At 42.8% G+C, this 26,978-nt stretch overlaps 1 protein-coding gene across 1 annotated transcript in view; it reads left to right on the top strand.

Moving 5' to 3' along the window:
• The first annotated feature begins 717 nt into the window (after positions 1-717).
• The window catches only part of znf407 (zinc finger protein 407), a 140,633-nt gene continuing 114,372 nt past the window's right edge, over positions 718-26,978 (top strand). The window contains exons 1-4 of the mRNA XM_034229920.1: positions 718-863; positions 2,398-3,126; positions 3,303-5,507; positions 11,712-11,826. Coding sequence (XP_034085811.1) covers positions 2,463-3,126; positions 3,303-5,507; positions 11,712-11,826 — 2,984 coding nt within the window. The 5' untranslated portion in view covers positions 718-863; positions 2,398-2,462. The remainder of the gene's footprint in view (positions 864-2,397; positions 3,127-3,302; positions 5,508-11,711; positions 11,827-26,978) is intronic.

Here is a 26,978-nt window from a genome sequence, read left to right as displayed (position 1 = left end):
AAAAGCTACAGCTAAATGAGATAATGTAGTTAATAAATAAATAAATGAATACATTTAATAAATAGCATTCAGTGTTTTCAAGTTGATTTATTGTGTGGGCTGTGGCTCAGCTGGAAAGCAGTTGACTCACAGTGCAGAGTCCCTGGTTCAACGACTCGTCAATAAGTATTTTTTTTGTTTATAAAAGCTACAGCTAAATGAGATAATGTAGTTAATAAATGTATTCTTTGATATGGTTTAGCCTTTCTCAGGCTACAACATGGTTAAGTTAACGAACATTATTAAGGAATACAAATCCCTCTTTGCAATGTTTGCCAGCCTCCTTAGGCTTTTCAATCACAATAATTAAAGTGGAATAAAAACAATATTGTTAACATGAAAATATGATTTTATGTTCGTTGTTTAGAGTTATTCTAAGGCTTTACTCATTGGGAACTCGGTATGAAATAGAGCACACTGTTGAGATGTCAAATATGCCTGTTTTACACACTTTGACACTTTGCTCAAATGAAGCCCATGATGAAGCCTCATGAGATGAACCCTTTTGCGAACCAATTGGCTGGAAAGCTTCAGAGCTTCATAAGGCTTCATCTCGCCATCACTAGTTCACATGTCTGGTCTACCCGTGGCATCCTGGCATTGCCGAGTCTTGAATTGTCCCTCATTTCAGGGTGTTGTTTTTTGTGTTAGAATATTTTTGATTTTCCCACAGAACGGGAATGCAACATGTGACCAAATCAGCTGATGGAGGAAAAAAAGGCTCGCGGCCCGCCTTCTTGTGTGACGCATGGCTCACGCTACGGTACGCCATTTGTGTCTAGCAGCAAAAAGCGCGGACAGTGGAAATAGTCGTATAACAAGAGGTAAGTGAAATTGAGGTTGAACTGTGTCATTAAATTATCACCTGCATTTATTTTGCGGAAGCGATAGGCGGTCTCTGGGGTGTTTTCAAGCACTGTTTCGGCAAACTAGAGGACTGTTTCAGAGGTCGATGTTAGCCTCCTTTTTGGGCCTCTGTGCTGCCGTCGTTTTCCAAGCCATGGAGCGCTGTAGACCCGCCTCTGTCCCGCGGTGATTGGACAACAAAGCTGATGTAGTGATTTAATTGGACGTGCTGCGCGCATCTCAAAAATACAGCTAAGAAACAAGTCGCTTGTTAGCAAGTTAGCATCAGGTAGCAAACAGCAGTATTCACAACTTCACCTGTTTTGTGTGCAGTTGCAGGAGCCATATTCAACTTGAAAAGTGTTTTCACACTTTCGCAACTCTGGTGCATTGCGTGTATGTGCGACCCGGTGCAATTTACAACATGCAGTCTTAAACACGTTCGGCTAACTTAATATCACTTCCAAGCTATCATCGATTGCTTGGTAGTGACACATCTGGTAGTTCACTAAGGTGGAGTGAGTAAGTCACAAGTGTGGCTAGAATGTGATGAAAGTATTTAAATTACCACGGAGTTGTACCAGTTGTAGGAAGAATATTCCTTGTTGGTCTGTAAATCCTGTTGTTAACCGACGACACAACCTTATGCAAATCCAATATTACTTCTCCTGCGATAGAAGGAAAACGTGAGACTGAATTGACCCCAAAAAACCTGCGAACATAAATTCAGCACAATGTGAGACCCTTGGTAGTTTAACTTTAGTAAAGGTGCTTTACAAATAAAATGTAGTATTATTATTATATGATCCAATAGCCTACATGAACATCTAACTGTTTTTACATTTTGTGACAATATACATGTAGATTGTGGAAAATGAGCTAGAAAATAATATTTGTTCCTCAAGATGTCCCCTTTACAAAAATACTGTATTTTAGTGTTGAGAATGTTTTAAATAATTACAACTCAAGCACATTAACACTTAACTGTAAAAAATATGCTGCAACACAAAGTACAAATAAATAAATACTTGTTTTAAGTTGCCGTGCATTGAGCTGTCTTAGCCAATGTATACTTATATTGAAGCTTTGCTAAAACGGAAAACATTTAATGAAAATGGCAACTGTGTAAAGCTCTAGAAATATTGATATTCATAATTAAGATGTGCTTTAGTTACATTTACTGGCATACTTATGGAAACTGTTGTAGCTCCACTAAATCATGTCTACAAGCATGTAAGGATACATACATAATAATAATAATAATAATATGACTTCAGTGGACATTTTTCCAATAAATAACTACCAACAGCTCTCATTCTCTTCTCAAAACAATTCTCACCAAGAGACACTAGATGGAGACATTTACTTGTGTAAATGCAGATGGTGTTGTTGAAAGATTCATCACTTTTCAGAAGTTTATGTTAAATTAGAAATTATTTGGCAAAGACACTTAATCCGTCTCCATAATTCTTTTGAAAATCCCAAACATAATTTTTTTTTCTTTCTTTCCAGGAGTTTGATCCAGTGTTGGTGATAACGATCAACTTCACTGTTATAGAATTATAGCAGTGTAAGATATGGATGAAACCGTAACATTAGAAAAAGAGGCTGTTGAGGACAAAGTGTCTGACACCGTCAGTTGTAAGGTGCAGCAGGATGATGTTGACATGGAGGGAAATAAAGAAGACCCTACCGAAAGTACTGCCAAGCCTGATGAAGCGGAAGATGAACTCGCTAAAGGTCTTCTGCCGGACAACGTGCCTGAAGGTCGGGATACTATCTGCACAAATTGTGGGTTCTCAGCTAAATGTCCAAGATCACTGAAGATTCACTATGCAAGAAAGCATGGAAAGAACTCGAAGAATAACAAAAGAACAGCTAAGCTAGCTGAAAAAAGTGAACAAATCTCTGACCTGAGTCCATCTGAAATCCATCAGGAAGTAGACATGGAGACAGAAAGTGCTGCTGAAGTTCAACAGAACAATAAGTCTGATAGTGATGAGTTGGGATCAGGGTCCAATGAGATGAAGACAAAGCGTTTAACTAAAAAGCAAACTGAACTAGACAAAGAGCAGGCAGATCAAGAAGAGGCCATCCCTACACAGGAGAGAAGAGTGAGCAAGCGGACCCCAAAACCTAAGATGATATATTCCTGCAACTACTGTGGACAAGAGTTCAGGGACAAGTCCCCTTTGGATGTGCATATCCAGAGTTACCACACCAAAGACACCCAATTCACATGTGAGTATTTATTTTACTCAATATTATTTTGGTATTAGATATTTGTTTAATTTGTAATGCTGAGTTTTCATTCTCAATATTTCTGCAAAAATAAGTTCAAAGTTAGATTGGAATACATGTTTTTTACTGAATTGTTTAGATTATTGGTTAAAAAGCTAATCTAAAATCTCTTTCAGTTGAGGCTGGTGAGAACATGGATACAGAAAAGGACGCTGAGGATCCTGGCAGCACTCTGAAAGCTACTCCCACTAGAGTGGCAGCTAAACGTGCGCTCAGCAGGTTCCAGCTTAAGTGTACCAATTGTGATTTTAGGGTTAGCAACCCTTCATTGCTGGAGAGCCATACTCGAATCAAACACATGAACCAGCAGTGGTACCGTTGCAAATTGTGCAACTTCTTTTCTGCCACATCTGAGTGGATGGACGCTCACCTGTCCTCCGATAGTCACATGCAGCAGCAGAAAGAGGAGAAAGGCATGGAGCTTTCGGCATTTGAAGTGTACGTTGAGAGTGTAACTAGAGACAGTATTGGAGAAAGTGGTAAAGTGGATGATATGGCTCAGGTGGCTACTGGAGAAGACGTAGACTCTGCAACAGAAGGACATCAGGAAACTGAAGAGGCAGTGGAGGCTGCCGAAGCTGATTCGGTCGAGGAAGAAGATTTTGAGCTTCAATCTCCCAAAAGAAAAAGAGGAAGACCAAAGCAAGTGTCCACGACCACTTGTGGATACTGTGGCCTGGTAGTGTCCAATGCTACTAACCTCAGTGTCCATGTCCGCCGCAAACACAGCAAGGAGTATGGCTACAGCTGCACCCTGTGCAACTACAGCTGCGTGACCAAAGGAGACATGGATCGTCACTGCATCACAAAGAAACATGTCAGACGTGCACAAGATTGCTCAAATAAGAACCAAGTGGACAACCACACAAGTCCGTCCCCGCAGGAATCCACAAGTCAATGCCAGGAACCAGATGCAGCCCCACAGACCCCTGATAAGGAGTCAGAATCTGACAACACAGCATCCAACGAGCAGAGTGGGGAAGAGCAAACTCAGTCAGACACAAGCCAGAACAAAAGTAAATATGACTCTCTGAATGCTTGCGTGTATTGTGATTTTGTAGCTCAATCAGTCCCTTCGCTGCATCTTCACGTCAAGAGAAAGCACACCAAAGATTTCGAGTATGTATGTCTAGCATGTAGCTACTATGCCGTAACAAGCAGGGAAATGTCTCGCCATGCCAGCACAGAAAAGCACAAACAGAAAAGCCGGAAATATCTGGCACCAACAGGAAGTGAGGGACAAAGAGATGCAGCGCTCCCTTTGAAGCAAAAAGAGGACATTGATCTTGAGGGGGCAAACTCCTACCCTGAATGTGAACCCTATAGCCCCAAAGAAGAGTCTGACTCTTGTTCTGGTGACAGCCAAGTTGTGGAAAGTCAGAATCCAGCCGAACTCTCCGTCACCACAGAGCATGTTGATGCTGTAGCTGGTGTGGACAAGGAGCAAGCAGAGCCTGATACATCTTCTAGTTCCAGTGAACCACATCTAACCAATGTGACAATGGAGCCTACAGAGCTATCTGAATCTAAGCAGGCTGTAACAGATGTTCAGCCTTCAGTGGATCAGCCTGAGAGCCAGGAGGAACAGGCGGACGAAGAGCAAGAGATTATTATAGATGCAGAAAGTGGCAAATCTCCTCCAGATACACAAATGTCCAAAGCCCTTCCCTTCGATGCCTGCATTGTATCCTGGAAGAACCTTGCTGAGCAGGAGCTGCAGGAAGGTTTGACTCTAGAGGGCGAGGCTGCTGTCATATGTCTGACTGGGGGGTCCCCGGTGACTGGCAGCCTGCCCTCTCACTCTGCATACGTCAAGAAGATCACACGCAAAGAATTGAAGGTGAGAAAGGAAGCTAAGGGAAGCGGCTCGCGCATACGCTGCGACGACTGCGGCTTCATGGCCGACGGCATCAGCGGCCTCAACGTCCACATCTCAATGAAGCACCCGTCCAAGGACAAACACTTCCACTGCTTGGTGTGCGGCAAGTCTTTCTACACCGAGAGCAACCTGCACCAGCACCTGACCAGCGCCGCCCACCTCCGCAACGAGCAGAACAGCGTGGAGGAGCTGCCCGAAGGCGGCGCAAGCTTCAAGTGCGTGAAGTGCACGGACCGCTTCGAGTCTGAACAGGAACTGTTTGTTCACATCAAGGAGAAACACGAGGAGCTTCTGAGGGAGGTCAACAAGTACGTGGTGGAGGACACGGAGCAGATCAACCGCGAGCGTGAAGAGAACCAGGGCAGCATGTGTAAATACTGCGGCAAGGTGTGCAAGAGCAGCAACTCCATGGCCTTCCTGGCACACATCCGCACACACACTGGTATGTACCCTGCCTCTATTACACACACTCTTCCCCTTTCTTCTACTCTTTATATTTCACACTCACACACAATGCACATTTTCAACTTTAAAGTAGCTGCATTCATTATTTAACCTCTGACTGATATTAGGCCTTTGTAATGCATTTTGAGCACTTGAACACATCCAGTTTCCAAAAAACAAAACATGAATGTGTAGCTGCTCAGCTATTAGGCTTTTGTTTTTAGCTCCAACCGTATTGAGTGGGTAGACACAGCCTCTTCTTTGGCAGCTTATGCTAATGTTAAGGCTACTATCTACTGCAGCCAGGTAATAGCCGTTTCAGTTGAGGTGAAGGTAAAGACTGATTGAGCTTCAGACCAGCAGGAGAGACGCTAATGGACCCCAGATTGGGATTCCAAGAGCAACGCTTGGTCAGAGACATGTGCGACTCATAATTGATGTGTCCATTACCAAGGCTCAGTTGTAATTATAGTCAATAAGTCTCTGTAAATGTGTTAAAGCTTAGGCTAAAAGCATTGGAGGTCCAAAGAGAGGTGGGCTAATAATTTAAAATAATCAATGCAGACGTATTCAAAGCCTTTAATTTCCCTTGTGTCTGTACGTCCATGTTTGTCTATAGACAAGTAAGCGCTTGCATGCCCAGTGAACGTGTGTATATGTCAGCCTTCATGGCAAGCTGATTATCCTCAATCCATTAAGATTTATCTTGTCATTTATAATGCAAAGCAGGACTGCGTCGGTCAGAGCTTCGGCTGGGAAATGTCCGGCAGGTTAAGAACACAGGGCGCTCCATTACTTCTCCCTGACCATGTGTATTAATTGCTTTTAAAATCAACTTAATGCAGGAACGAGATGTGAGGGCGCCATCAATAAATGCCCTTCTCTGCCTCCTATGGTTCACTCGCCCCCCCCCCCCCCCTTCAGCCCAAACTTTAATGGGACTTTAGTTGTAGTCCGTACTCTGTGCTGACCACGTGTGTAAATGAGGTGTGTGTGAAGTGTCTGATGTATGGGAAATAAAAAGGATTGTTTCCACTTTCAGACTCGTGACAGTGGACGGTTTGTGAAGCTGTTGTAGCTTTTGTTGGAAAACCCACTGATAATATTTCCATGCAGAATACTGGGGAAACATTCAAATACTGTGCTGATTACTAGGACTTTTGCCATTTCATTAAAAAAAAAAACATTATTCATATTAGCATTTTAAATGATACTTGATGATGGTCATGGTGTGTTTGTTGTTCTTTTTTTTATTAAAAGGTCTGTTCCAAACAAGAAGGTTTAATGAAGTCTTTAGATTGGTTGTTGATCGGGATTTCTTTGCAGCGCCACAATATTTAACTTATATGTTCACGTATACTGAATATACTTTGGATATCATACCAGCAATTTTGTTGTACAACCCTTCTCTTTTTACTCTATTATGTCATCATATTCCCTTACATGCAATAGGCTAAACATGTTATTGTATTTACCCCTTATTTAGAGAGGAAGGTTCCATTCAAATGCAAGATCCAGGAAGCCCTTGTGTGCTCCAAAAATGTGCTGTAGTCAAATCTTCTGATATGCTGTTGCTTTAGGGATAACTAATGCATCTGGGGCACACGAATGATTTCATGTTCAGCAAACACTCAAACATTCTTTGTCCTTTCATTTAGTATGTATGCCAGTCACCTTGTGTGGCCAAAGTCAGAGTGCTTACAGCTAAAACCCGACTGCTTAAAGATGTAAGGATTGGAGGTTAAATTCCTGATGATTAATGTCCAGCCACCACTTTCTTCTTATTAAGGAATAGTCTATATGTATCCATAATTCTACCCTGTGTCATAATTCTTGAGTTTTGAGGTCACTTACTTAGTGTTACTTAAGGAAATGAAAAGCTGTGACACTGAGGTCCCAACAGATGGCTTCAAGTCAAGGGCAAATTCCCAGGCTTCAAGAGAGGAATACTTTGTTTTCTTTAGGCTTACCATTTTTTTTTATTCACCTGAATTATGTTCTTGTTTATGAGATTAATTTCATTTATGCTGTTCTTATTTGTGGAAAGCACATCTTTCTCTTCGTTTTGACGACATATGCCAGTTGTTATTATTGCTAAGTTCCCTCATTACAGTGAATTATTCACCTTTTTATGTGGCGGTCATTTATTCTGGGACTTTGTTTGTGGGGCTTTGGAGCTGCGCAGTGGGGGTCTGCCAGTTTCTGGGCTGGGAGCACGTCCAGATCCCTTTAATTAAGACCTAGTTTTTATTCACTTGATTAATCAGGGAAATCAGGAGACGGTAGTGGGAGGCTGCACACAGATTTGTCAATTTGTCCCTTAAAGGAAACGTGTACACATGCATGCATTTTGCCAATGAGGCTACAGCTGGGATTTGCATTTTGAGGTAAATTGGTCACTTTTTCACTGGAGTGAGCTGTCTGACCTCAGACTGAGCCCGAAAGTAATGGACACACACCCCATGCATGTGATGTGTGTTTGTACAACTAGCTAACATTTTTAATTGTAAGCACATAAAGCACAAGGGCTTTGATAGAGAAGTTTCTAACATCTTTATATCCTTAGTTAGTTAGTGTTTCCGCCAAGGATTTGATATTCTATCAAGTATTGAAGCATTTAAAAGCACATTTAGAGCCTCATGGGGCATTACAATCTGCACTGAAAGCATTGTCTGCCCCCAGAGACACTGGTGAGTGTGGCGCTTGTATCAAATAAGTGCATGCCACTTGTAACCTACATATTATATATTTTATGCCATGTTTTGTTAAGACCAAGTCCATTTGGCAGCCAGATCCAAACCTTAAAGGGGTAGTCCAAAATTGGCCAAAAATAATATACAGATTTAAAGATAAAGGATCAGTCACCATTCTCATTCCCATCCCTAAACATCGAGCAAATCAGTGCGTAACATTTGACCTCAAAGAGGGCCTATTATGCTTTTTGAGGTTTTCCCTCCTGGAGCGTGTTATATATATAGTTCCGCAACATAGTGACAGCAGCCCTCACACTTCTATTTGCTAGCGCATTGTACATGATATACTATAGGGCGGGACATCTCTAAGCGACCAATCAGATCAGAGCAGACTGGGCTCAGGTTTCAGACAGCGGGTGAGAGAGGTGAGCTGCAGCACAGGCAGTATTAGACAAATAAATACCTTTTTAAACATTAAAGGTGGGGTAGGTCATTTTGGAGAAACCAGCTCGAGTGCGCTAGAATTTGAAAATACACCAGCGGAAAAAATCTGCCACTTCCTTACAAAGCCCCTCCTCCAACACACACGAACGCGCACATGACCAATGAGGGCACAGATACGTTTGTGCACAGATGGAAGGCTGACAGGCAGGTAGGCCATCCAGTTATTTTAGCCGGGCCGGCTCAGATGATTGGTCGTGCTTTTTACAGTACCACGGCTTCCACAGATGAAGTTTTTTTATGGATTTCTTTTCAAAGCACTTAAGATATTCATTGCTATCGGGATGTTAAGAGCATTCCATGGAATATAACCAAAAGTGTATCTCGAGCCGGTTTCTCAAACTTACCTACCCCACCATTTAAAGCATGTGAACATGTCACAGTAGACACACAAAATACATTTATGAACCTGAAAATGAACATAAAAATACAGAAGCTTGTATTGTGTGAAAGGCAAAAGTAGACTGGGATAAGACTGAGGTATACAGCTGTTGATGTAATGGCTGCTTTTCCATGCCAACACCTCCTGCAGCAGTGGTCACCCAGCAGGCAGCGGAGAGACTAGAGAAACGCAGAGTCTCCCCAGGCTGCACAAGTCTTTGGAAAGGTTTGCACAGGACAACAAGAGGGCTCTGGATTTGTCTCTCGTGAGAACTGTTGGGGAACAGGGGCGGAAGCTGGCCAAACTTCATGAGGATAACAATTCTCACCAAAAGGGCTCTCAACTCATACCTCTCTAGTGCTTTCTGTGTGAACCGTGCGATAACCAACACTCCGCAAAAAAGTGGGGCACTTATTTATCTAAAATGATCATGTATTATTTCTTTCCTCCGAACCTGGTGATTAAAGCAAAGGCTATGACAGGATTGGGTGGCATGTGCAAGGCTTAAGACATCACCTTGTGTGTGTGTGTGTGTGTGTATGGAGTGAAACATTACATGAGGTTCTCCTCTCAGGAAATGAATTAGTCATTCCCTGTCTCATCTGGGATGTGAGGGAGCCACATCGCCCCTATGTGGATGGCAATATTAATTTAACATGACACTGCATTGATGGTCAATTTCAGTTTCACGGAGGCTGTTTAAGTGGAGTGGTGGAGTATTAATGTGATAAGATGTGGGAACTGAGGGACGTTACAGCTCTCTCCTTTCTGCCATGTCTCATACTCAGCCAGCCATCTGGACAAATCAGCTCCCCACACGCCTCGCTCTCACCTCAACTTTAGGGTGTGTGTGAGTGAGAATGATCGTCTCTCCTTCTGTTTGTCCACGGGTGGTTGTGTCTTGTGAAATCGAATGTGTGTGTCTGTATGCACATGCTTAGGTGTGAGGTGGGGCTCTGCATCTAGATGTAGGTATGTGTAGGTGGGATGGTGGGTGCCGTGTGATGTATTTGAGTTTTTTAAGCAGGTGTTGATGATTGTGTTTTTTTTTTTTTAAATGCGTGTGAAAGTGTTTGCACATTTAGGTGTGAAATGTGTCTGTATAGGGATCGTATTTGTTTATAATATATGCCTTTTATTTGTTCTTGTTTGTGTGCCTCTGTGAATGTACGTGTGTGTAGTATTCTATGGGGACAGGCTGGCTTTGCTGCTGCCCATGAGTGGACCCCACCACCACCCCCCCGCCCCCTGTGTTTATGGGTCTTGTTAGCACAGGCTTGCCTTTCAATCTTCGTTACCGCCTTCAAATTTGATGTGTCGTTCTTCCAGCTCACAGCAAGTGAACCGTGTATGAACAAATTAGTAATCTACACAAAGTGCTTAATCAAATCAGCGGCTGCCCCTGGAATAAATATTGCACAACGTCTTGGGATATTCACTCCGAGAGGGTGAGGGGTTTGCTCAAAGATGCATATGTGGATTAACCAGGCTGCCACTAAAATTGGATTGTCGCACTGTGAGACTCTGGCCTGCATCTGGCCTAGCCAACCAAAATAGAAATCAATTTGTAATGTTTAAGTTACATTTTTGTACATGAAGTGAAGGCAATAGCAAGTCATTTGGCTGAAATTAGAGGTAGGGCTGCTCGATTATGGCAACAATCATAATCTCGGTTATTTGGGTCAATAATTGATATCACGATTATTAAAAACATCAATTTATTGAAAAAGAAAAAAGGTGTAGTATGTTTTTAACAGTTGATTACCCTGAACTTTAAGTATAATTCAATTGAAAAACCAATAAAAAAATGTTTTTCTTTTTAAATAAATAATAACATTTAAAAAAAAAAAAATCGTTTTATTTCGATTATGTTGTTTTCATAATCGTTGCAAGCCAAAATCGTAATTGCGATTAAAATACGATTAATTGACCAGCCCTAGTTAGAGGTTTGTATTACTCACAAACCATATGAACACGAGATTTTGACCAACACAAACAACCTTTTAAAAAAAAAATGGATTCCGTTTAAGAAGTTCTCCTTTTCTAATCTGAGCCGGTAGCTGTTTGTGCATCAGCCCTCGCAGCTCTGCCCTTAAATGACTGATGGCAGGCGGAGGCTCTGCCACTCTCTCCAACGCTACCCCGCCCCCTAGACTTATTAATGACAATAATTAGGGAGAAACCTCCCTGAGAAGCCCGCCAGAGTGATTAGCGCTTTAATGATGGAATGGGAGGTAGTGAGCGCACCCAGAATTGATTTACGTATTCGCCCTGACCTTTGGAATCCAATTTACGCATCCACAGGCAAAGGAAGAGTAGGTAAGAGATGAAGGAGAGTGACAAGGATAGATAGAGAGTGAAACGCCTGGCACTCGAAGTGTGACTGTCGTAAGGGCATCTGTTTTTATAATTCTGAAGTCACTCTGTGGCTCTGCAGTATGTTGAAGTCTCAGCATAGAACTAATAACAGTCCTCCATGCCTGGCATTGAGAAATGAACTGTAATGTCAAATCTGATTTCTGCCCAGCGGGTTTATAGTCATGTTTTATTAAAATTGCCACCTCTTTCTTTCAAACATAATATTATCGTTGGATATGAACTCACCTCGTTTTACTTTGTTTCGCAGGATCCAAGCCCTTCATGTGCAAGATCTGCAACTTTGCAACCGCTCAGCTGGGAGACGCCAGGAACCACGTGAAGAGGCACCTCGGCATGAGAGAGTACAAATGTGACATCTGTGGGTGAGTCACAAGGTCTTATAAACATGATTGAATGTTGCAACTTAATTTAGGTTAATCATGAGATCTGAACACAGAACTGGAGGTGTAGAACTTTTCCCATCCCTTTTAATGATTGGTGTAACTAGTCAAGTATGTAAGTGTGTGTCAGGCCAGAAACATCATTTATTCAGCTTGATCAGGTAAGTTCAGAGCATTTAGATGATTACAAGAGCCACTGCCTGCACAATCATCATATTTATCTTGACATTGTATTGTAGTTTCCAGAACAGCTGCCATAGTTTTGTGTTGAGAGTTGGAATTGAGAAGCATTCACCTGCGACAGCCAGCGTTGGCTGCGTTCCTCTCTTAAGGTATGGGAAGGTTACATGTTGCTGTCTAAGGGAGCGATCTGCTCATTTCCTATCCTACCACCCACTTTAAATTGCATTCGTCTCAAGCTAATTCATAATTCAATCCAATTTAACCCTGAATGACCACAATAAGAGAACTGATACTAATGCAAATTCCTTGTCAACATACTGAGATTTCATCTAATTAGAGAACTGCCTAGAAGAGCTGCTAAACCAAATAATATCATGTGTGAGTCTTTAGATAATCTTGGTGCTTTTGCACATTTAATATTCACGTTGAAATTCTAAATACATAGGCTATTATTTATTTAGGAAAAGATCAAAAGCTGGCCACACTCCAAAGAGCAACCCAAACAATTCAGTTGCACTTAAATGTGTACAAAGTGTAAATGCTCTCAAGCCTTTCTTGACAATGTATCTTTCCTCCTGAATTAAAGGTAAAGACTGTGCTTTACCTTCCTTAATGTATAAGCTGTTCAAATACTCATAATTGGAAGAGTATGTTCGGTAACCACGAGCCTATGAATACCCAGCAGTGCAGGAGCGCAGTTCTATCCCACTACCTCGCACCCCCTACATGTAGACCATATGTTGTGTTCAGCTCCTTTCATTCCCGCGGTAGACCTCCTCACTGCCTTGCCATGTTCAAATGGACGTGTTAAGCTGTTTAACATGCAGTCAGGGAATAGAGTAAATTGTAGGATTTCCAACTTCGTGCCATCGAGCTTCTGCGGCTACACTCTCGCTAAGATGAAGACATATGTGGCGTTATTAGTTTCTCCCTCTGTGTAATTCCGTGTAAACCGTTCCATTTAGTTCAGTCGCGGGCCGATCTTGTTCTTCTGAAGCCGAGCGGAGCGCGCATGTTTATTTGCTCCCGCTGATGTTCGCAAACATATTACAGCAGGAGCAAACAAGCTTTGGTTTAAACACAGCTTCTCCTTTAATGAGAGGAAAGGCTCATGTTTCACAAGCCCCTCAAGCTGAAACCCCCTCTTTCTCCCAAGTGCCGCAAATTTGTTAGGGCTTTGACCAAGTGTCTAGCTTTACATATGCGTGCACACACACACACACACACACACACACACACACACACACACACACACACACACACACACACATATACACACACAAACACAAACGTACAGAACAGTTCCCCAATATGCCTTTAAATGGGACCACTAAATACAGCCCCGGGTTTCACAAATCATGTGGATGGAGGAGCCGTGCGCTGCCAGTGCCAGCCACCGGTGACAAATGGTCCCTGTGTGTGCTTTCAGGACTGACTGATCACCGGGCCATCCCTCCTCTTGACTAAAGAGCAGCAAACACAAAGAAAAAACCCCCAGAAACACCCTCATTAAGGCCAGAGCCATGCATACACAGCCTGCTCCCCTTCCCAAACTTCTCACGTTTGATGTCCTTAACCTGAATCCAAAGTTGCTAATAGATGGCTACATATCGGGTATTATTTTTAAAGTGAGATTATGGCGCAATTAGGTTCTCCATCCTCCTGCGGGTACTAATGACGAAGCAACCTTTCAACAAAGTTTTTCCCAATATTTGTTTTATGATCACCATTACTCATTTCAATTAACACAACCCTTTTATGCTGCTTTTTTACAATATAACTCGAGTTTCATCATTTCTTTTCACCTGGGCCTCCATAGGGCTTAGAGTTTTGCTTATTTAGTTTATTGCCATTTTGTTTGGAGCACATCGTTTGTGTTTTGTCTTTCTTTCCGTTAAAAATAATCTCCCTCCTCTGCCATCGATTGTTTTCCTTGTTAAAGTCTCACGCTGGAAGATTATCTCGGCTCTGACACCGTGATCGAGCGGATGTGCTGCACCTGGCTGTCCACCTCACTTTAGCCTCTGCGCACTGCCGACGATCTCGTACCAGGAGCTTGGGGGGGGACGAACTTGTTGATAGTTAAAGATCATATTGTTGTGGCATTTAATTAAGAAATGCAAATGCGAGGCCAGGACAGATTGGAACCTTTTGACCACGCTGCCAATCACACCTGAACGAGCCGGTCAGTGGCTCGCTCATCATCGCTAACACTTTATAGGCTTTCTGTCTCGGCCTCTACACATCCGTGTCTGCGCTTCTACCCATCTGTTTGCCCGTATGTGTCTTTATCCGGGCCTTTTAATTTGCCTATAAAGAACTCTTAAGGTGCAAAAACAGCAGAAAAACAAAAATTGGCCGTTAGCTCACCAGATAAGATTTCTCATATTTAATTGGTTAAAAGAAGTTCTCCAGCATGTGAGACAGCAGAGCCTTGCATTTCCTCACGCCGTGTTTTGTCCACAGTGGGGCTCGGCCACTTAATGAGCTTCCTCCGCCTCTCCTCCATCATCTAACGGAAAGGCCCTGGATTCAGCATTTCCACCCCACCGCTCTCTCGTCCTCCCCAAAGATGCAATGGACGTCCAGTGCTGTTGTAGGTGTTAAATTATGCATAAGCAGTCTAAATGCTTTGAGGCATTGGTTTAATATCTCAGCCCGGGCCTTAGAAGTATTAACACTACCACGGACATGGATTGTCCTCTTGTGGAATGCCCTTTTATGATTACGGGTCATAAACTGCTGCCTGTTTCCCAGTGTCACTTCAGGAATCTGAGAAAAACTTAACAAACCTTTTGTTTTCTCACAACACTGAAAAAAAAAGTTTGCTAAAGTTTGCCGTCTCCGTGGAGGAGGCTGCATTGTGTTCTTCCCCCCCATCCCTCCCCCCCTCCCGGTCTCAGTTTTCTTGACTTAGTGTTGGAGGGAGTATATATAGTCATGATTTCATGTTGTGTGTGTGATTTGACTGTTAACAGGATGGGGCTGGTTCATGTCAGGGTTTTTATGTCCCCCCTGTCTTGTGAGATTGTCTGGTCTGTTCCCGGAATAGCCCATCAGTTCCGCCCTGCGTGGCTCATCCGCTGTAATGTGCCTTAATGCCCGGGCCGTATGAGTAGTGTGAGGCCTGGCAGTGACAGTGGAGGAGCATCTTAGCTCGCTGCTTATCCAGAGAAATCCTTCACTTAACTCAGCCCCTCTATTGTCTATCCACACCCCTCTCCTTCTCCCCTGACGTGATTCTCTATAATCCTCAAGCAGATTCTGGTTAGAACTCCCTGAGAACTATTTTTATGTTTCTTTTTTTCCCCTCCCTTCCTCCCATTTAAACATTAATGGTTGTTGCAGATGAAGAAAAGGATCCCTATGAGGATGATTATAATGTCACTCCACTGATCTCCCGCCGCCCCGAAATAATTGTACATCATCGCTTCATAACGTGTCAGAGGGACACGTTGGTGGCGTGCAATTAAAACCGCAGAATATAATACACCAAATTACTGCCTGTCAGGCCTATGAACAACACACTCGGTGTTTGAGTTACACTTAATCATCACGTACATTAGCGATTTTGCTAAGATCCCTCCACACCACCCCCTCCGCCCATACAGCAAAGGGCGTGAAGCACACTGCTCCTTACAGGCTGAGGGATTGTGTCTACGATACAACAGCTCTAGGGTAGCTTCATATTAATGTTAGACTTAGACCTTTTAAAAGCTCATCATTTCCTAAATGATTTAGCTGTGTGTGACCAAGTGCAAGCACCATGTCTTGTCAGGAATTGGAAGCTGGAATTATAAATTCATTAACACGCAACAGATGTAAACACTGAATGTTTTCCTCACGATTCAGAAAGCCTTGTGTGTTTGCATATTTTAATAATACTTATCAACCTGCAGAATGTCTGTATATATGAAGTTACAGGCATATTAAGTGAGCACATCTGGTATAACCACCTCAAGTAAAACTACTAGAATCTTAACCCTTACCCTCATAATGTTTTCGTCCAGCCATTGGCAATTTAACCTTGCAAACCACATACTTATCTATCTAATGTATGTATTCCATATCTACATTATTATGCATGGCCCTTTTTCATTTGTTCTCTTCAGACACAGGATCCTGTATTCAGTCCCATCAGGAAGACATATTCCTGTTTACCTTTTGAAGAGACACTTTAAGACTCACTTGTTGTGTCCGGAACACGGTCCTTGTCAGTCAGTGAAGTCCCCTTCACCAAAATAAACACATTTCGCACTGATGCATTTAACAAAATGTAGTGGGCCATTATCGGAAATGAAATAAGTAACGCTAAAGGTCATTTGGAAAATAATGCAGAAAGGCTGGTCTGGAAAGGTTAAGTATGTGACGGAGCTGTTCTGATGATAACGAGGGCTGCGTACGGCTTGGAGAGCTCGGCGTTCTGGTTTGACTCGGCACTCTGCGATCGCTCTTTATGACCGCGACAGCTTTACAGCCCGTTACCCCCCATAACACGATAAAGCGCAGCATAATGGATTGGATGTGTTTAGTAGCCTTGGGCTGATGTTTGTAAAATTAATGTTTTTTGCAATAGAAACACACTCATGCACGGGCACACATGCACACACTGGAAAGAAAAAGCAAGAGAGGGGAAAAAGAGAGAGGAGAGAGAAATCAACTCCGGACAGCATCGATGTATCAATATAAATCTGCCAGAGTACAGTTTTATACATTTTATACTTGTTTTGGAGCTGACTGGATTGTCAAACTTTAGTGTCTTGTCCTCGCAGATATCTCTCAGTTGAAGAGAGGACAACAAACATATGGCTTCATTAGTTTGGTATGGATTACAAGCCCAATATTCAGCAGAAAGGCGATGAATGCTATTAGATTTGTGTTTCAAATTACACAGCGCAAGTACTTGAGGGAGATGAAGTCGGTTTTCTCGGTAAGTCTCATATTGGATGCTTTTGAAGAGTTTGAAAGGGACCCCACGCAGCATCTCTCAGCGCCAAAGACAAAGAGAGAAATCTCAGCAGATCAGTCCTATTTTAATAATAATCTCATATTCTTTATTGGGCCCAGAACAGGGGCCTTGGGGCTTCATAATCAAAGCTTTTCACTTTAATCAAAGACAAACAAAAACAAACATTGGGGTCCACACTAAATGGGAGGATCAGTAGTTAAGCTTGGGAGCCAACACAGCACAAAGGCTTATGATTCTTAGTTATACTACTCTTGAGGACCACTACTTAAAAGACTATTGTTTGCACTATGTATGATCTCAGTAGTTTCCTTTCTAAAAACATTAAACTTCTTGTGGCCTCAGCCTTTTCTTCAGCTTTTTTATCACTTTTTGTTATTGTTAAATCTCATCACTTGCACGACTAGCAGGACAAAAATGAAGTAATTAGAAAAGTAGTAGTCTTTTTTTGTTGCCTTACCCTCTCTTGATAGCATTTATACACGTTGCATGTACCTTCTCAATATGAATATCAGCTAACAAAGGAGAATCAGCTCCATGTAGAGAAACATGAGTCAAGTTTTTACACAAAAGAAGTACAAACTTTATTCTTTAAAGTAGTTGAATTATTTAAAAAAAATGTTGCTGAACAATCCATTCTATAGAGTTAATCTTGTCAAAGGTATATTGTAGGAGAAAAAAAATCATGGAGGGGGAAGTTAATGAGTGATTAACAGCAGCAATTAAAAGATGAAGACGACGGCAGATGAAAAAAGGGGTGTAATTAAAATATCAGTCCTCCCATTGTCAGAAGTGCGAGTGTCATCCATTGTGCACTTATTAAAAAGCGTGGTGGAGGGGAAGGAGCAAACGGCGCTTAATTCCAGCCGCCCAAAGTGTCTGGTAATCTGCCCGTGGATGGAGCTGGAGAAGGCCGTAACTCATGTTTAAGTGTTGGGGCCGTGTCATTGCAGGTTCACAGTCATGCATTTCCGTGTTGACACCCATCGTGGGCAGGGGATATTTGGCAGTCAGGAGTAATTTAACTTAATTAATGGGATGCATATTTGATGGAGGAATAAAATATACTGGCTCAGCAAAGTGGAAAAGGGGAAAGATTTAGTAGGAGTTAAAGGTGGAGGGGAGAGTAATTTGTGCATTCAGTTACCGGCTGCTTGAGAGACAGAGAGAGGGAGAAGGAGGAAGAGTGGGCTGATAAAGATGGCAACCGGCAGGGAGGAGGAAGGGGAGGATGAGAGATGGATGGTTGACACAAAGCTGAACTGATGTGTAGAGGGGAATGGGCTGTCCCTCCATTGAGAGGGCCATCACACTGACAACGCTTGATTTAATTGATATCCGGACTGAGCACTTCCTCAGCGCAAACACACACATTACGCCGGTTTGCAAACTTGTGGCGGAGCCGCCGGCTGCCAAGGGCCTTTTTAATATTCATGAGGGGGCTTTTAAGGGTGTTCGGCAACAGTCTCCTCCCTTACCCAACATGTCTTTACAACCAATACACACACTTTACCTTCACAGCAGACACGCAACACGCTCCCTGACAAACCCGTGGCCTGACGAAAAGCTGTCACGCTGCTCTTAATCTCCCCTGGCACTTTTTAATTGACTTCCTGTAGGTATAGATTATTTTCACGGCGAGTCTGCCACCGAGATGTTTGATACCGTCCCGGAGACTGGCATCTGGGAGGCTAGTAGCTCACCGGAGATGACGCCGTTATCTCGGTCTCTGTCTCACTCTCGCCCTCTCTCTGTGTGATGGCCAGACATATTGGGGGAACGTGGGAGAGCTAAAATGCAATCAGTCATTGCCATCATCATAATTGAGCTGATGTACCTGCTGGGAATGCTGGGGAGATGTTGGCTTGGGAAGAAGGGAGGCTCTTTGTGTCTGCCTTAAACTGTTAGTAGCATTAGTCCCATATACGGGGCCGATATAGGCCCCTCTGTTAAAAGTTGGATGACGGCCAACTTGCGGTGTCAAATTGATTCGATGTTGTTTGTTTGATTACATATCATATTAATGTTCACATGCTTGTTGGAGGTAAGCTCTTAAGTCTAATGAAACAATTTGAATCAGATTCCAAACAATTATGCATGGTTTATGTTTACGATCAGTAGTGAGTTCATATCAAGTTAATTTGTATAGCCCTGTATTACATATGGATCCCCGAAGAGCTTTACAAGCCCACAACACCAGCATCGAGAATATCAGCTGGTTGTGGAACACGATCTGAGGCAAAAAAAGAAGGTACAAGTAGATTGTTTATTGATTGATCTATATAGGAGCTAGAAATTGAAAATGAGTTTATAATATCTCCCAGTGCTGCGTCCATGGCCTTTTCCCCCTCTATATCTGGTATCAAAATGGCAGAGAAACACTAATCTTTTGTACGTTTCTGAATATTCTGGCCTTGAAATGGTGACATTTCAAGTTATGAAAAGCTGGCAAAAACGGTCTGCTGTCAGTGACTTGAGTCCAAAGAAAACATTGTTAGTGATGCAAGCCTCCATATCCATCGGAACGCCAAATCCCACTCTCACTTTGTGCATCACAAGTGGTCTGGTCCACACATGCTGATACCAGGCACACGAGCGGACAGGGCCTCCTCCTACTCACTACCATCGATTTACACACTGGAACACATACAAACCAGACTTTTCTATAATGATAAAAGTACATAGTACATTGTATGCAGGGTAATGTATCTCTAACTTAGTGTTGGTTCCCAAATATTTGATCCGGGGGCTAATTTTATTATTGTATCAACCAACAGAGATCATTATGAGAAAACAGTATGTCACTGTCACTATTTTCTTGCACTATTTTACGTTTTCTTTTTATTTCTTAAGTTTATTGTATGTTGCACAGTTGGAGGAGCCCGGGGCTCAGCATTCTCATTACCAACAACTACCCTGTAGCTATTGTGCGTATGAAAACAAAGCCTTTGAAACTTGAATCTTGAATCAAAACTCTCAAATGGAGTTAGTTGTTTGTTTCGGTATTAAACGATCCATTTTCTTTAGAAATTCTACTTCATAAAATGTCTAAACTGCTGTTTTCTAATAATCTTCCACATAATGTCTGCCACTATAGGCTTGTTACGTTTCTTGTCTCACTCTCTGTAGTCCATCATTTTGTGGCATCCTTCAGGCTTAATACCACAAGATCCAGATGATTCTCAGATCTATGAAGTGATATTGACCATTGTCTATGCGAAACAGATAATAAGGCGTGATGAATGGCTGACATTAGTGATGAAATTACATCAACCTTAACAGGCCATTGTATTAACACACCTAGCCTATCCCACTCCTCCCGACTGCCCGTTTAATTGATTAATTGCCGACGTGGATGGATGAGGGGTTGCAGGTCCGGAATCGGTGGCTGATTGCTAGTCAACCATAAACACGAGCAGCCACAGCGGGCCCTCAAGGGCAATATTCATGCTCCCCAACCTTATGGTGATTCCTTATCCAGCTCTGACAAGAGGAAAAATATTCGGCCATAAAATCGCTGGTATCACCGGGCTGACATATAAAACCCTCCGTCACTCCCTCCCTCTCTCTCCTCGCCTGTGTTGTGTCTCCTTTAGCTCTCAGACGCTCAGCACACCCGTCGGACTCAGAAATCACCCATCCTCCTCTGCATGTGTAGCTACAGTCCCTCAGGTAGCCCCAGCTTTAAATATGAGCAAATAATGGCGGAGTGAGTGATGCTGCCTGTGTCCTTGACTGGGTTCCTCTGTGTGCCATAGCCTCATCTCACTGTCTCCGAGCCCCGCGGGACGCATAAAACACCCTCGTAGAAAAACTCCCGAGGCGTGTTGGTGGCATCCGTTTGGATGGATGCGGGGATGCAGAAAAAGCCAACGAGGTCTTTGTGTATGTTTATGCAAGTGCGGAGGGGGGGAGGGTAGATAATGTTTACACTGCTGTGTGTTTAATGAGCAGGGCGCTGTGTCCACTTTAATGTGTTTGCATTTCTGATGCGGTGCGACAAAGTTATTAAAACGTTATACGTATCACATCTCTTTTACGTCTTACTGTTTGTTTGCCTGCATCTTCCGTGGCCTCGGTAGCCGATGTCAGGCTTAGTGGTGGAAGAGGTTAGAATCATGCTTTGTGGGTGTCACTAAAATGTCTTCATAGGAACAGTTGTCCCCAAATTGTGCCAAAGCTCCTGACAGGGGCACGTTGGGGTCTTTTTTAAGTGTTAGGAAAGGGCAAATGGTAGAAGGAGTTACTTGGTTTCCAGTCCGGGATCCACAAGTGTCAGGCCTGCAGGAAAGAGGACTGGACATGTGGCTAAAGACGAATAAGACCCCATTGTCAGCCACACCGTCTTTGCTCTCCCCAACACTGCGCCACATTAACCCCCACGCCCCTGAGGCCCTCCTGACTGAGGCGTAGGTCTGAACCCCTGCATCTGCCCGTGAAAACGCTGACACATCGATTACCCCGCAGGGGAAAAATAAAAGACCGCGATGGGGAGGAGGGTGCCGCGTGAAGAGGAAGCATTTATTCTGTTTATTCAGCAAAACAAACAGAGGTCAGGATTATGCTGCAATACTGATAGCTCTGTGTCTATTATGTTTAAATTTCAAATTAGGGGGTTCACTCTGCGCACTTTTATGGTCACTTCAAAGCCTGCCCGCTGCCTCCCAGGCCCCCCAGCTAAATCTGATTACTTAGACTTTTAAAGTCCACATAAGCTTCAAGAAGAGCCAAAAGAGTAATTTGTTTATGTGAGTCCAGTTTGTATCTCAAAGAAACTCACTGTTGTTCTCGAATTGCGGTCTTTCTATTGAACATTAGATGGCGCCATTCAACTTGCTACAAACCCACACTCCCAGACCTCTTTGCCTGGTGTGTGGTACATGGGGATCCCTCGCCTCAATGAAATGCAATTAAGATTCTGCTCGTTCACTTAAAAGGTCTGTTCAAATTTGCGATTCGTTAAGCATTCATCTCAATTGATTTTGTCACTTTTTAAAATAAAATACAAGTAGAACATGCTTGGGTATAAATGTATAGCTTAGTGGCGATGTCAGAACTGGTGGGAGACAAATAACAAAGTGAAACTTCTTCCTGGTTTATCTCCAATTTCTGCAAATAGAACAATTAATGTGCCGACAAAGGGAGATGGCTCATTGGAATGTACTTTAATGTCCAATGCTAGCAGAAGTTCTACTTTCAGAAGTAGGTAAATTGTTAACAGAATGATTCCCCCTGTATCTTTGGTGAGAAGGTACACTACCACAGTGGGTGTTGTAAGTGAGCGGAGTTGGAGGCTGGGCTTGTGGCGTGGCGTTCAGAGGGTGGTGTCCCTGCCGGTGCTGCTTTAACTAGGACAAGCCTCTCTATACCGGGGGACCTCAGGGGCCGATCAGCAGGTCTCAGGAGAGGCTCCCCGCAACGCCGTCTAACCAGGCCTGTCACGAGGGGGCTGATGCCGGGCTGGCTGGCTGGGTGTGGGGCTGATGTGACGGTGGTGTGTGGGTGGGGGCTGACATGCCGAGAGGGCAATTACAGCAAGGACAAAGACTACACAGTGATAAGTCCCCACAGCACCCTAATGAAGAGAGCAGGTTAGCCTGTTAAGAGGACCGGTGCGTATTTGTTTGTGCGCGAGTGTGTTTGTGTGTGTTTAACCTATCCGAGGAGGATACATTTTCTGAGGTCATGTTGCTACCGTGCTGGCGAACCTCGCTGACTGATGCCTTCACGAGCCGGTGTTTTCCCTCTCTCAGAGCAAAAGCAAACAACGACATGATCCGGAAAACCTGCGCATCTTTAGGGAATTGTATTCCTGTGGCTGTGTATAGTGAGACAGAAAGAAAGTCCCAATGCAGGCTATTAATAAAATGAAATCTTTCAAATATCTTGCCTTCGGTGGGTAATTGTTGCACATTAGCGGATCTACAATTTGTTTTTATCACACCACTTAATGATTTTTTTTTAATAATATCCCACTTAAAAATTCAGTGCATTATATCCTGCATTTTATACGTGAAATAAATTGATGAGTCTCCGGGTCAGCAGTTGTACGAAATATATTTTGGAGGAGAAAGTAAGTTACAGTAAAAAAAAGAAGAAGAAATGAATCATTTCCAGAGAAGGATTAACTGCTTTCCTCTTTTGGTCACTTTTGAATTTCACAGCCTGTATGTGATTAAAGCTAGATCATGTTATCAGGCAAACAGATCCCAGATGCACCAGCACTCTCTTCTTCTCTACTTCTTCTTTCTGTTTTCTGTTTTCTTTTGGGCGGCAGAGAGAGATGGTGTGTACCTGATACTGCTGTGTTGGCACACCCGTCTGGGATCTGATAAGAGAGCCTCTGGAGCGGTGCTTATTCAAATCAGTGCATGTTCACAGTGAATAGGAGCAGGTAAAGGCAATAAGATACAATGCGATAACCTTTTGTGGAGAGGGAGAGAGTAGTTTTACAATCTGTTTCACAGCTCTGCTACACTAGTTGAGGGATTTTACACAGAGCCTAATTGATTTGCTTTATCCTGATTTAACTTAAAAATAAAAACCCTTTTCTCAATAGTGCGACTTAAAACGGTTGTCCGTGGAGCTATACAGATTTGCGATGCATTACAGTGATTTTATAATTAGCCTTGTTGATTTGATCTGTGAATGGACCATCTTTTAACCGCTACCCGTAAGTGTGTGTTTGCGGACTGGCCTCTGTATGAAAATATGTGTGTGTCTGTCTAAATGTGAATATGCAGTTTCTCGTTTACGTTGGATACATACTCAAATATCATGTAATCACTTAAGTTTTTTAACATCGGCCCACCGTAATCTCTTTAAGACTAACCCTGAGATAAAAGCAGAAATATGCTCCAGAGTGTTTGATGCTGAGGGAAGTGTGTTTGCTCTGTGCATGTGTATATGTCATAAACATACTATCACATTCAAATCTATTTCATTTAATAATGCTGATCCACAGTGATCAGTTTCAGAGCCACTATGCAGAACTCTGAAGTGAGGCTTAAAGCTTAATTGCGGAGCTGAGTTTTGGTGTGCCAGGAGTCTCGGGGGTGGGGGTGGGTCGGTGGATGGGTTGGAACATATGTTTCGTGCACTCAGTGCAAGACTCAGCATTGATAGTTAAACATTGGGGTGAAATGCATCCTCCAAAGGGGCCTCCATGTTAATCTGTTTGGCTTGTACCGAACTCCTCAGCATCGCTGCATATAAAACCAAGACGCTGTCAAATCTGTGCCCACACAGTGTGATTTCATGCTACAAATGATCCAGACAATGTAAAAACATTATAACAATAATTATTATGGCTAATTATTATGCAGCTGCTCTTATGTACAATTATAATTTTTTCATTTCTTTACAGCTTTATTTACAATTTTAGGAAAGGATTATTTAAGTGTACTGCGTTAATTGTTACTATTTTGTGTGTGTGTCACTGCTTTTGGTTTTTAATATATATGGGCTTTTTATTTATTATACTATACATTAAAAACATTTTCATTTTTGAGGATATATTTAATCTAGAAAACAATGTCATGCAGTATGAGGATGATTCCCCGTGTAGCAGGCCACCGTGCTGCTCATTACAGTCAGGGGTGCAATATGCAGGCTCTCTTGCTAAATGAATCTCCCCTTTTCTTTTTTTATATTGACTCACAGTATGCAGCCTACCCAGTGAACAAGATAATGAAACAGCCCCTTTCCTCCTCCACAACCAAACACTACTAATCTAATATATTAGTCACTCAGCTCGTGTACGGGCGAGCAATTATTCCAAAAGTTTCCACGCTCTGCCGATGGTGACAAAGGGAATATGGGCAAGGAGCAGCGCGGACACTTTTGACGGCTGCTCTGTGATGCTGATAGGCCAAACGGTGGTGGGAACCCGCCACTTTTAATCATGTGGAGGCTGACGGCTTTCATAAGAGCACGCGGCGACTCTGACAACTCTAATAAGGAGAGGTGACAGAGAAACTTTCGGTGTTAGCGGCAACACAGAGGGGGAAGGTCTTCTTGTTTTCTCATGCATTTGTTTTTGGTTGAGCATAACAGACGAATTTCACAATCTGAGACCGGATTTGTGGTGAAAGAATGTCAGCATTAATAAAGGGCTTTGGGGACAAGGTCACCCGGGTCCCTGTACAGCAGAGCACCCCGAGTCTGTTTGTGGCTTCTGATCTGGCAAAACATGCTAAGACGTCTCCCCGTGCATAAGGTAACCAACGGGAGTTTTTACCCGTCAACGTCTCATCGCACGGTCTTAATTTATGATTCCTCAGCCTTTTTAAATAAATGTTATTCAAAGACAATCTCAGCTCTTGGAAAATAAAAAAAAGAAACGAAAAGGAATGATGCTTTGAGGATATAATTAAAGATATCGTTCAAAGAACAACTTTTTGCATATTTGAATTATTACTGTCGTTAAAAACCACACAAAATATGGAAATATGATTGCCGGAAGCACATAAATCAATGATCAGCAAGGCCTCAGAGCCCAATAAATATGGGGAGTTAAATACTTTAAAATGCAAATCACATCTTAGAATTTGCATATGGATGAATTTAAAGGAAGTGTGTCTCCTTCAGACCCTCTGAGGTAGAAACGGGTGGAGCTGGAGGGGGTTCGGGGGGGACGCAGACAGCCGCACTCAGTGTTTTTTTTTTATTTCTTCCCCCCGTTGTCATTGGTCAAGTTGTTGGATCGTTCTAAATGATAGCAGCTGAAGTGGGCTGACAGACACGACTGCATCTCTTTTGTGGATCCAGAAAGTGCCTTAAGTGATCTGAATAATTAGGAGTTAATTATTCTTCATCCATCTAAATCAGAAAAGGACAGATATGGGAATGGAATTTATAATTTTAGCCCGACGTCCTGTCTTGTTCTAATGTGGTAAACTAAAGTGACTGTGAATAATACCTACTGACCTTCGAGTAATTACGCCTCGCCTGGCAATTTGCTTGCTGTTGCTAATTGAGGGTATTGATTCAGCGAGATTCATATTAAAAATACATATGTTTTATGGCTGGGATTTTTTTCCTTCTGGTTGTCTTTAATGTATTATTAATCCTTAGTGTTTTATATTATTTTTTTAACAATAATTATCAGACAGGATGTGCCACACCGCAGGGTTTGTAGTAGTTTCTTTGTCCTACCCTCTGTTGCAGGTACTGTGTATTTTGCCAAACTTTTTGCTGAATCTAAATGAGTTTTCATGTTGTATGAGGCTCTACATCCAATAGCAGTTCTTATACAAAGTTTACCGCCCTATATGGACAACAACTACATAGCATTATTTTTCCCTCCATCAAACGATAATGACAACTACAGCAGCAAATGCGATCAGCAAATTGTAAATAATTCTCCGCAAGGCTTCCACATGAAGGCTGTGATAGTTTAGCATAAAACCCCCCGTGTTTTACCCCCTCAGACATTTAAAGACGCTCTGGCGGCACCACCGGATCAATGGACATGATGTCTCTTTGTGCATTAACACTCAGGTTATAGTGTTAGGTTAAAATCTGCCCAGCACTTCTCTGTGGAGAGAGGAAAAAAGAGACAAGCGAGAGAAAAATCAATTTTCCCTGTGGAGTCAGAGGGCCGATCTGTTGGTTCTGAAGGCATCCCTTTACCAATATGTATATGTGTGTGTGGTCGGGTGGCCGTGACTGTCACTCGCAAGCGTTTGCATGTGTGGATGCCCTTCCTGTGGCGCCTGCAGGTATTGACCAGCAGAGAGGACGAGGTAGGGTTCTCCGAAACACATCTCTCCTCCATCCTTAGCCGTAATATTTTAAGCCTTCTTTCGACCAGCTCCAGTGGCAGCTCACAGCCTCGTAATAACCCAGATAGGGATCGATGGCACTGGATTTAGGCACTTACCCCTGCTAAAACTGGTAAACTCATTTGTCTTTCCCGAGCAACATTCTCGCCGTTGTTTAAGGAGACACTTAAAAGGATCCCCTGAATTAAGATAATGTGACT

The sequence above is a fragment of the Gymnodraco acuticeps genome, unplaced genomic scaffold, assembly GCF_902827175.1.
Source record: "Gymnodraco acuticeps unplaced genomic scaffold, fGymAcu1.1, whole genome shotgun sequence".
NCBI classification, from domain to species: domain Eukaryota; kingdom Metazoa; phylum Chordata; class Actinopteri; order Perciformes; family Bathydraconidae; genus Gymnodraco; species Gymnodraco acuticeps.
The sequence above is the reverse complement of the archived record's forward strand: the minus strand, read 5'-3'. Positions and strand labels throughout refer to the sequence as shown.